The sequence below is a fragment of the Dermochelys coriacea genome, chromosome 2 (genome assembly GCF_009764565.3).
Source record: "Dermochelys coriacea isolate rDerCor1 chromosome 2, rDerCor1.pri.v4, whole genome shotgun sequence".
Lineage (NCBI taxonomy): Eukaryota > Metazoa > Chordata > Testudines > Dermochelyidae > Dermochelys > Dermochelys coriacea.
In genome coordinates, this window is record NC_050069.1 from 92,964,522 (window position 1) to 92,977,024 (window position 12,503).

The 12,503-nt window shown below is 37.9% G+C and overlaps 1 protein-coding gene across 3 annotated transcripts in view; it reads right to left on the bottom strand.

The window, feature by feature from the left end:
• SPIRE1 (spire type actin nucleation factor 1) overlaps window positions 1-12,503 on the bottom strand; it is a 169,427-nt gene that overhangs the window by 102,271 nt on the left and 54,653 nt on the right. For all 3 annotated transcript variants that reach the window (XM_038391720.2, XM_038391717.2, XM_038391719.2), the window contains exon 3: window positions 1,837-2,070. In XM_038391720.2, the coding sequence (XP_038247648.1) occupies window positions 1,837-2,070 (234 nt within the window). The remainder of the gene's footprint in view (window positions 1-1,836; window positions 2,071-12,503) is intronic.

The window sequence follows — 12,503 nt, forward strand, 5'->3', positions numbered from 1 at the left end:
GGTGGGGGGGAAGGAGGGAAAGAGAAAGGAGAAAGAGATGCCTTAATAATCCAGTGAGAAGGAAGGTACTTTGGAGGAGAAGGAAAAAAAGGAGAGACACAGAGGCCCTGCAATGTTAGGGAGAAGGGACTGGGGGGCATACTCCATTCAGAGCCCCTGGCATGGGGGGGAGGAGGAATGGAAGGTTTTGCTATGAGGGGCACACCCATCACCTTTAACCAAGTCTGCAATTTGTGGCAGCCATTAACACCTTCCAGCGGTCACGGTCACAGCACAATCTTAATTATTTACATAGAGTTTTTTCCTTATACCACCCCAAGCAAATTTTACTTCCACCCAGATCTCCTTGCAGCATTCCTCTCCACCCCAATATCTTTTCAGAAGACCAGAAGAGGCCACTTTCGATGGGCTTCTGAGTATTTATAGTTTCTGTGGAGCCTGTTAGCTGAAACACACTTTGCCCATTCTGTTCTAATGGGGAATTCATTACTGCTAGAACTCTTCCAGCCTCCACTTCCACAGCTACATTCCCATTCTCGGGACGTCCAAGCTAAGATTCTGCCTTCGATGGTCCTCAACCCTGAAAATCCATTTGCACTTAAAGTGAATAAACAGTGCTCGATCTACATGAGCAATGAAGTGCCACTCTCTAGTCTATACTAAATGCCTCTTCAATACTGATGTAGTAAATAGATTATAATATTATGAAGACTGCACTGCTGAAAATAAAAGCAATGTGAAAATCCAGTGTCTGTGTTTATTTCTACCCTCTTCAATACTACAAAGAGATCATATACAATTCTAAGAGCTCTGTCAAAGGCTCTTTATCGGAAAATAGAGAATTAACCACTTTGAAATAATTGTCAAGAGTAGCGAAGTTGACATTAGAAATTGCACTGTACTTAAAACTCATAAGCTGTTACTTCCAAATGTCACTAATCGCAAACCTTAGAGTGAAATAGCGTACCCTGAGTCACTATGCACAAAAGAACTACTCTTAAGAGCAGGCATTCCCTTCAGTAGAGAAGTGGGTGAGGAAAGAGGAACATATCTACAGGAACATTGGAGTAATGAGCTGGTGCATATTACTGAAACAGCCTCTCTCATTTCAAGGTGGGTATGAAAGAATTAAGCAGATGTCATGCTAAAAGATTTAACATCCAGTTTGAGGACAAAATCAGAATGGACTAATTAGACTGTCCCAATATCAAGTATCGGGAATGCTAGCTGATCATTTAATTTCTATTGTTTACTGTCAAAGACAAAATACTATCAGTGTATTACACTTACAAATGTATTAACTAAGGAAACTAGACTACCACGCTGGCAGTATCATGTTTGAAGCTAGCACAGAAAATAGACTTGTTGCGATGAGCCTGGTCTAAACTATAGGGTTAGGTCAATGTAAGCTGCTTTTCATCGACCTCACTGTGGAAGTGTCTTCACTTAAATTTGGCTCCTCCTGATGCAAGTGCCTCTCTTCGCCAATTTAGTAACACCACCTCCCCAAGCAACGTAGAATCACAGTTGATATAATTAGGTTGACAAAGTGTTAGTACAGACACTGCCTTGCTTACATTGACTGTTACTGGCTTTCGGGAGCCATCACACAATGCCCCACACTGACAATACAATTGATACAAGTACTTCTGGTGAGAAGGAGCACTGCCAACACAAGGATCCAAGTGTGCACACACACAAGCAATTTTGTAATTCCAGTGGCTGTATGCCAACATAAAAGTTAGCTTGATATAACTTTGTAGCGAAGACGCGGCCTTAGTGGTGAAAAGAGTTTTTTTTACAGCAAAGTACCATGTAAATTGGCTATTACTATACCTTCATGACATCTTTATAGGAGTGAATGACCTCAAGTTCCTCTTTTTCATCTTCATCTTCCTCCACACCTTCATCCAGAGCCTCATAGCCTTCATCTTTACTTCTATCTACCGCCACAGTATTGGTCATGTGATCTATAAGCTGCTCCAAGGGAGGACTTAGTTCTCGCTCTTCATTCTCCTTCAAGCCATAGTCCAGCGCTTTATAAATAATAATCCCCAGTGATTCAATAATCTATAAGAAAGCAAGCAACATTATTATTAGTGTCATAGAATCATAGACTTTAAGATCAGAAGGGACCACTATGATCATCTAGTCTGACCTCCTGCACAACGCAGGCCACAGAATCTCACCCAGCCACCCACCCACTCCTGTAAAACTCCTAATCTATGTCTGAGCTACTGAAGTCCTCAAATCGTGGTTTAAAGACTTGAAGGTGCAGAGAATCCTCCAGCAAGTGACCCATGCCCCACGCAGCAGAGGAAGGTGAAACCCCTGCAGGGCCTCTGCCAATCTGCCCGGGAGGAAAATTCCTTCCTGACCTGAAATATGGCAATCAGCTAAACCCTGAGCATGTGGGCAAGACTCACCACCCAGATACCCAGGAAAAAATTATCTATAACAACTCAGATCCCACCCCATCGGGCATATCACAGTCCATTGGGCATATCTACCGCTAATAGTCAAAGATCAATTGCCAAAATTAGGCTATCCCATCATACCATCCCCTCCATAAATTTATCAAGCTTAGTTTTGAAGCCAGATATGTTTTTTGCCCCCACTGCTCCCCTTGGAAGGCTGTTCCAGAACTTCACTCCTCTGATAGTTAGAAACCTTCATCTAATTTCAAGTTTAAACTTCCTGATGGCCAGTTTATATCACTTCGATGAACTAGTAGGCAAGTGTAAGAACACATACATCCTTGAGCAACAAGTGATAAATTGCCCACCCTACGACTGCTGATTTAAGATTGATATTATAGGATCATTCAAATTAAAGAGGGCAGTGACCCTCCACACTCCATCACTGCCCTACAAGTCAACATACAGCACCCAAAATGTGTCATGCTACATTTTTTTATATTAAAATTTGACAGGCAAAAACAAAATTTGAAAACAAAGCTGGACTTCAAAAAAGTTGAATTTTTATTCCTAAAAGTGTTTCAGCTCAAAATATTTTTTTAGATTCCTATAAAAATGTTTGGTATATGTATACACACTTATCCTCCTTTTGTTTTGTTTTGTTTTTTTTAAAAAAAAAAGGGGGGGGGGCTTAAGAAAAGATGCCTAACTCCTTCCACAAGTGGTAGTGGCTTGGACCACCTCACTGCCTCCAGGGATGATGGGCCATAGCTATGAGGATCGATTTGACTCAGAACCTGACTGAGCTCTGATCAAACCACTGAGACCCGCTTACTTGGTGAAGAGACAGAGAACCCATATGGGAAAATCTAGTTGTTCTTAGTAGTAACTGTAATTTAGTAGCCCCTTGGGACCTCAACTGAGATCTGGGCCCTATTGTTTCACAGTGCCTGATATTATAGAACAAGAGACAGTCCCTGATCTTCTCAATCTTTCCTAGTAATAAGAAATTGGCCTGAATGCTCCAAAATGTCAAGTATACCTTTTCTTTCTTTACATTAATGATTATTTATACCAGAAGCATTGCAGTACCTAGCACTTTAAAGACCTTAAGGGGAAAAAAGTCATGGTCTTTTAAATCTGATAGCTACTGTGGTATTATTTAAATGGTCAGGCACCAGTGCAGGAGTAGAACAGCCCTGGAACAGAAGTTAGTAATGGAACTATTTCCAAAAGCAGATATTTTCAAATATTTCCATCCTGATAAGAAAGTTTCAGTCCCCCAATCTGGCATTCCACATAATTCTAGCTAAAAAAAACCTTAAAAAAAAAAAAAGGAGCAGTTCTCACATCTTAAACTTTTTTTAAGGTTTAATTTGAGTAACCTACTTATTTTACTACAGTAAAACATTTCAAAGAGGACTTGCTGTAATGGATTATAATTTAGTTGGGGAATTCAAACAGTGTAACCATAATCACATCCACACAGAAAATGTAATGCCCCAGCAATGAACCAGCAGTTTTATGCTTCATTTCTCTAGTGAGACATGAGAATGCATTAGTAGTAGAGAGCACTAATAATCAAATTGTTAGACCACTACAGGTGCAGAACTTAGTGCAATTTGTACCATGATTAGGTAAGTAATCCTTCCTGAAATGCAGAACTTTGCTTTTTGTTTTTTCCAACAAAACAAAAAACGTTCCTCAATATAAAATGCATTAATAAACTGTCCATATTTCACAGTGCACAATTAAAACACCAGCACATTAAGGGCAAGAAGAGGCAGATTTATCCACCTAATATATTTATTATATGTTCCAATATTTTAACAATTATATGGAATAATACTGATTTTCCTACATTCTTCCATAGCAGCTTTAAAAAAGATACATGGCACTCTCATGAACATGTCTGGTTTGGCTTAACAAAGCAAAGCTGTGCATCCCTATTTTGGAATAACTGTGAATGAGATATTCAAAGAAAGATCTTTGGGAAACTTTCATAATGAACATATAAGGACTGAAAATGTGAAACTGTAATAAAGCAAAATACATTTTTTAAGTATGGCTCCTTCCACGAAGGTCCTCAGTGTATCCTCAAGATGTAGTGCAGGGGTGGCCAAAATTACTGGCCCTCCAAGCCACATACTTCAGAAGTTCAAGAGCAGGAGCACATTTGCCGGGAGCCGGGGCTTCAGCCTGCTCCTGCTGAAGCCCCAAAGCCCTGGCAGGTGTGCCCCGCAGGGCTGAAGCCCAAAAAAAACCCCTCCCTGCTGGGCAGAAGCCCTGACCACACAACCCTGCTGCAAGGCAGAGGTCCTGAGGTTCTCCGCCCCACCCCCAATCTGGTAGGTGAAGAACGGGAGGGCTTGGGGTGCTCCGCGAGCCACATTTTAATAGTAAAAGAGCCACAGTTTGGCCACCCCTGACATACTGCTTTAATGTCTGAAAGGCAAGAATCTAAGAAGAGTTAAAACCACATTTGGAAACACCCACCAGGCACACTTTAAAATCTGTAATATTCAGCAAGTTCAGATGCATCATTAGCAGAACCTCCATAAACATTTTATACTGTCTTAAGTACTTACTGGACAGCACAGAAATGCTTTTGATAGAATAGTTTAGTCTTGTTCAACAGGTGGAATCAAGTAGTTTAACAACTGCTTAAATATTTCTTAAATCTCTGATATGAGTGCACAGTGTAAATTTTGTCTAGCTTCATAAAAACAAAAATCTAAAATTTTATCTGTTCAATCCTTTTTTCCTGGTGTTAAATTTGACGTAAAAAAAAAAAAGTATTTTTTGTGACAAGGCTTCAGGTCCAGGACCCAAGGAGCACTTTTCTTGGAAAAGACAGCAAAACAGGCTTAAGAGGGGAAGTTCTCTTTGGTTAGGAACAGGGATTAAAGCCTTCACAAGTACTACAGCTAAAACTCAATGACAGCTGTTGCTTTCTTTGATGTACCAACACTGTGCCTGTTCCAGTCCAGTAATATGGCTTCTGCATTATGTGCTAAGCATAGACTTCATAAAGTGCGCAAAGATGGCCTGTCACAAAAGTCTGAACAGAAACCATTCAGAACTACTTCCCTGCCTTTCAAATCCTTTATTTTGTCATACAGCCATTCTGTCTCAGTATCTCCATTTCAGCTTGTTATGACACAGCAATGAAAATTTTAACTGAGAAACTTTGCATTAACTACTTTGCTGCTGCTGAAAACATGTAACAGAAATAAAAATAAAAGGAGTACTTGTGGCACCTTAGAGACTAACAAATTTATTTGAGCATAAGCTTTCGTGAGCTACAGCTCGCTTCATTGGATGCTCAAATAAATTTGTTAGTCTCTAAGGTGCCACAAGTACTCCTTTTCTTTTTGCGAATACAGACTAACATGGCTGCTACTCTGAAACCTAATAGAAATAAGTAACACTTTAACCAATGCTAATTTACCATGGAAGCTATAAAAACCACATAAGTGCCTGCCATATGAATACCAAACAAAACCTTTCAGATTTTTGTACATTCACAAAATAGCCAGTAATGAGACTTAAAACAATTGGAAGAATATAATTCCTGTTGCAAGCAAGCAAGATCTGAGCAAAGTGGGTCAGTACCGGTGTCCTTGAGATGTATGTATAGAATGGAAAGCCTAATTTTACCTACATCAATGGAAATCTGATTTTTGTTATATGTACAAGTTGGATTTAAGAATATGGTTTTATTTTGTTTATCTAATATCAATGTGTTCTATTTGTGGGTCTCGCTCTCACACACACAAACACACCTGCACACATACAAAATCTCTCCACTTGCCTTCCCTAATGATCTAATATTTAAGCACATTACGGAATACAAGTTCAGCCTTTGGGAACAGCTTCTTTCCTGGTCTGATGCCATGACTTTCAAAGGAACTTAATGTGAGGGTATAAAGCATTATAATGTAAGCACCCTAATTTTTTTTAAGTTATTCAGCCACTGGTTGATGTGCAGAGAGCAAATCCTCTGCTAAAGTTCTGAAGCCTCAAGAACTAAGAAGTTCTCAAACTCTAGGTACAGGACACAGAAAACGATGCGAGTTAGGCAAACATGTCATTGTTTACTGTTGGCACTGGCAATTGTTTCAATGCAATGTAATCATTTCAGTGCTATCAATTTACAGCTGCTTGGTTAATATATATAAATCATGTCCCCACTGTATTTTCCACTGAATGCATCCAATGAAGTGAACTGTAGCTTACGAAAGCTTATGCTCAAATAAATTTGTTAGTCTCTAAGGTGCCACAAGTACTCCTTTTCTTTTTGCGAATACAGACTAACACGGCTGCTACTCTGAAACCAAAAATAATACAGAATACTTAATACTTATTTCACTTATAGATCTCAGATAACTCTGTTCTGACACAATGCTGCTTAGCTCCCACAACTGGAGACACTTAATAAACATATACACAGATATTTTAAAATTGAAAGTTTAAAATTCAACTGAAAACGGCACAAACTTGCTTAAGAACTTACAGAACACCAACTGTCTGTCTCTGTTTAGATCAGCAATAGAGTTATTTTTTCTATTTATAACAGTAATATATCTGCTTCTGCAATATGTAATTTTGTATGTCAAATTTGTGTGAACAAACAGTTTTATTATATGGTAATCTGAAGAGCTACCGAACTACAGAGAGTTTGGTTACTTAGCCCAATGTCCTTCATAATTCTAAGCAGAAATAGCTACATTCTTATATAAGCCATATTGAAGCATCTTATATATACACTAATACATTTATCACCACAACACTCTCATGGAAGTAGGGTAGTATTATCCCCATTTTACAGACTGCTGAAATGGATCCTGTAACCAGCTAATAAAATGAAAATTTTCAACTACTTGCAGCTGGGCAACTAAGATTTGGAACACTTATGGTTAATCAAATGAATTACTCATTATGAAACTACCCGGACATGTGGATGAAATATTATTTAACTTTTGGGTGTTATGGTTCACCATAAAAATAGCTGAGATAGTAGTCTCTGCAATATATTGCACCCTGCTACTAAAAATAACTTCAGTATTAAGGGAAAAATTGGTATGTGCTGTGTCTAACAGAAAGTAAAAGGTGAAAAAGATTAAATGCATACACCCTTCCTTTCCTGTAAGATTCTCTTATGTAATAGGATCGGTGTCTTGATCTAAAGTATACATACCCTAATCTATGAGAATGTCTTTGTAATATCCAGAGTAGTTCTCTTTCAAAATAATCTTATGGAGCATACCATGATTCATTCATATTGTGCTTGTGCCATGCGTACATATCTTTACAGATATATACCTTTATATTATTATCCAGGTATAAAGTGTACAGATTCAGTATAATAGCTCTCTATCAGATTTAAGTGTGTGTATAAGGGGGTCCTTAGCCAATCATTTTCAAAGCAAATTAAATATATAAAACCTAAATCTTTTCAACATGTTTTGACTTATTTGCTTCTAAAAGACAGAACTACACTGTAATTTACTTATAAATACATTCATGCTCATAAGTAATGTAGCCTTCTCCAACCTTTATCCCGGGTGCAAACAAACATATTATGTTCTTCTGTTGCCTACATTTTAGCTACAGAAATTGTCCGGGTGAACAGTCATTTATTAGTGCAAATGAGAGCAAAATTTAGCTGATTATCTCAATCTTAATGCATAATTTCCTTGGTCTATAAAAAAATTAGATTGGAACACAAACAATCATTTTCCTTATTTTTTTCATACATTATAACCTCAGAGATTTAGATAATAATTATTGTTATTTACTTACCATGCCAAGGGTATTTCTCCCAAATGACCGTTCATAACAAACTTAGTTTCCCTGCCTTAATTGGGCAAACTCCAGTAAGGCCTGAAGTTCCTGTAAAGGGATCTTTGCTATTGCAGACTGTCCACAAAGACAGAATTTACTCAGAAGTTTTCAAATACTGTTATTGCTATATACCGAGACACATACATTACATTTTTTAAAACCGTCAGGGGCCTTGATCCTGATCCCACTTAAGTCAATGGGCTTGTCTCCACTTAGAGGGGGATTGACGCGCGGCGATCAATCCACTGAGTGAAGACCTGCTAAATGGACCGCCAATTGCTCTCCCGTCGACTCCAGTCTTCATTGGAATAAAAAGCATAAACTAAGTCTATGGGAGAAACTCAGTGCGGTATAGACACCGCAAGAAGTCAGCCTAAGGTATGTAGACTCCATCTACATTATTCATGTAGCTGGAGTTGCGTAACTTAGGTTGACTTAGCCCCATAGTGTAGATCTGCCCAATGGTAGATATGCCAACAGTTTTAGAAATTCTGGTGGTGGGACACATTGACTTTGTTGCAATACGTAGGTACAATGGGGAAAGTTAAGAATGTTGTGTTTCTACAGGCTTATCTCATCTTAATATTGTTTTACCTTTCTATATATGTAAATCTTACAGTCTAACGTTTATTTTAGAGAGATTCCATTATCATAAAGTCTTTGCTTAAATTCTACAGAATGTTTTGCTCCTGATTTTAGCTTTTAATTATAAAATGATCTTTTAAACTAAGTGGATTAAGGAGTTACAGAGGATGCTAAAACCAGTGGAAGTGATGGATCAGAACATCACAGACGTTTTCTGCATAGTTTTGTCCTATATCTTAGAGTAACTGCGGGGGTCAAGCCATGTCACAAAGTTCTGTCCTCATTCTGGTTTTATGTGCAATACTATGTAAAAGACATTCCGAGACTCGTTAGAGAATTACTTCACAAATTAGAGATAATCTAGAGCAGCTCCAATCCACTATTCATCTATGTACAAATGACTAAAACCAAGTTTAAGTTTGCCACAGCAGAACCATCTAACCTGCAGCTATCCTGGCAAAGAATATTCTACCTAAACAATATTCTATCCCTAAACTGTACAGAAATGATTGTCTAATCAATACATCTCAGAAACCCCACACTTTTTTGAGAAAATTATATTTGCATTTTATAACCAAATATGAAACATTCAGTAGCAGGTTTTCAAAAGAGTTCAACTCCGTTAGCTAGTTAATCAAGTGGCCAAAATTTCTTGTGTACTCAGCACCCCATCACTCGAGTAGAGTAGAAAAATTCAGTTACAGGCAGTCCTCAGACTTACCACACAATTGGTTCCTTACAACTGCGTCGTAAGTCAGAATGTCGTTACTCGGAACTGCCATTGTGCGACCGAGCATCATAAACTATAATCAGAAGTCGAATCAGGGTGTCAATGTAGAAGTGTCGTAAGTGCCATTCATTGTAACTCGAACATCGTAAAGTCGAGGACTGCCTGTACTTCATTTAGGTGCCTAAATAGCAGCAGAGTTCTTTTTAATATCAACCTGAAATGCTGGTGTCCCCCCATTAAATCTGTATAGTATAGGGTAAAAGCACACAAAAGACCAGACTTCACAGGGGAAGACCCGATTTCACAGTCCATGATGAGTTTTTCATGGCCGTGAATTTGATAAGGCCCTACATATAACTAATAATTAATGATTTTAGATTCACAGCCTCAAAATGTAGGGCCAAATGCTCTGGTCCATAAAGTCTACTTTGCACCACTGAAGCAGCACAAAGTGGATATCAAACTGGCCAGAAAAGTATTCTTATGAAAGTGGGCTGCAAAGTTACAATCTTGATGCAAATACAATTTGTTCCCTCATCCGTCCCCAACTAAGCTACTCAGAAATATGCTAGCAGAGTGCATTTACCTTTCTTCTGTCCATAAGGCTGTCTATACAAGGCTTTGAACTGAGTTAATCAATCATGTTTATATTCACTTTAAAAAACACAGCTCCAGCTAAAGCAGTTTGTAAATGTGGTTTGGCTAGTGTTTAAATAGCATATTCTAGACTAGATTTGTATACGAGTAAATTCTAGGGAAAATAAATGTTCCTAGACATGGAAACAATAAGTAGTTACTCACACCAAGTGTGGATTACTACTCATAAAAGCCATGACATCAGGGACAGGTTTCCCACAATTGCAGATACTTCAATGGTTGCTGTGTGTAGGGTGACCAGATATCCCGATTTTATAGGAACAGTCCTGATTTTTAGGTCTTTTTGTTATATAGGCTCCTATTATCCCCCACCCTGTCCCAATTTTTCACACTTGCTGTCTGGTCACCCTAGCTGTGTGCATGGGAACACCGCACAAATTTACACTAGCCAAGATGGTTTGTACACATTGAACAATTACAAGTGACAAAAGTTTAACTAAAATTTTCTACGGAAAACAAGGCTTTAGTATTTTTATTCAATGTATGGTATTTGCTCAAACCTCACAGTCCAATCACCCTACTACACTTAATTTTTCTGGCCCTCACGTTTTCTACTGCAAGGAAGTCTCACCTCATCTTACTCCACAATATTACTAACTTACAATGACATTTCAAACTTTTCCTACTTTCTGGATACTGTGCCCTTGTTCAAAGTTTTGAAAACCCCAGTTTGTAGCGACATATTTAATGTCGAACTGAGTAGGTCATTCTCAACCTTTCCCCAAAGATAACATAGGCCACTAATGCTAACTATAAGAAAGAAACTATTATACATCAGATCCATTTGGTTTATCAAACCATCTTACTTTAATTAATTTGGAGAGTGGATCATATGCCATTCATTACAGTAACTAAGTCTATGTTGCTACTTACTTAGTTGCATTTAACGTACTATATTAAAGAACTGGCTACAAGTAGCCATACAATCTTTATTGCTTCTCTACACACTTGGCCAATTTTGGAAGAAATTAATAGCAGTAGTAAATTAAAAGTAGTAGCAAAGTTAACTGTGCAGTGCTGAAGTTAACCTCACATAATCTTTAACATAGTTTTTGTATTTACTGTGCTTGTAAACTGCATTGTAGTGAATTTACTGCTATAGAATGTGAAGTGACATTTCCACCTTTTATCGCTGGGGTCATCAAACTCTTAACAGTTATTTAGAAAGAATTACAATCACATATTTCCCCCAGCAATTATCTGTTGCCTATCCCCAACATTCAAACCAACTGTCACTGTATTTCCAATATCCTTTGGAAAGATGGGTATCTTGGAAGTGAGCAAAGCAGCCACTACGTAAGCAGAAAGGGAGTCGGATGCAGAGGTGAAAATAAGCCGGTACGCCCCAGTACACAAGTAGAAATTTATGGCCAGCAGAGTTTAGGACAATAAAGAGGGAGTTTTTAAAAGCATACCAAAAGAATCCTAACAATAGTATTGGTCTAGATGAAATGCTAGATGAAAATGGTAGAATTATCAATAGTTACGCAGAAAATGCAGAAATGTTCAATAAATATTTCAGTTCTGTATTTGGGAAAACACATATAATGTAGTCATATCATATGATAACACTTTCTATTTCACTAGTATCTTAAGAGAGCATTACACAGCAGCTACTAAAGTTAGACATTTTAAAATCAGCAGGTTCAAATAATTTGCATCCAAGAGTTTAAAAAGAACTAGCTAAGCAGCTTTCTTGACCATTAATGTTGATTTTTCAATAGGTCTTGAACACTAGGGAAGAAAGTTGACATTGTACGAACATTTAAAAAGGGTAAGCCAGGTGACCCGGAAATTGCAGACCCTTCAGTCTATTGATCCTGAGCAAGACAATGGAGCAGCTGATACAAGACTTGATTAATAAACAAAGTAATTAATGCCAATCAACATGGGTTTATAAAAAACAAATCCTGTCAAACTAATCTATTTTTTTAGTACTAGTTTGATTGATAATGATAATTGTGTTGATATAAGACTTTTGTAAGGCATCTGACTTGGTACCATATGACATTTTGATTAAAAAACTAGACCAATATAAAATTAACATGGCACACTTTCAATGGAATAAAAACTTGACAACTGATAGATCTCAAAAGATAACTCTAAATAGGGAATTGTCATTGAGTAGGTGGCGTTTCCAGGAGGGTCCCCACAGGGATCAGTTCTTGGCCCTGTGCTTTTTGACATTTTTATCAGTGACCTAGAAGGAAACTCAAATCATCACTGATAAAGTTGGTAAATAACACAATAATTGGGAACTAGTAAAT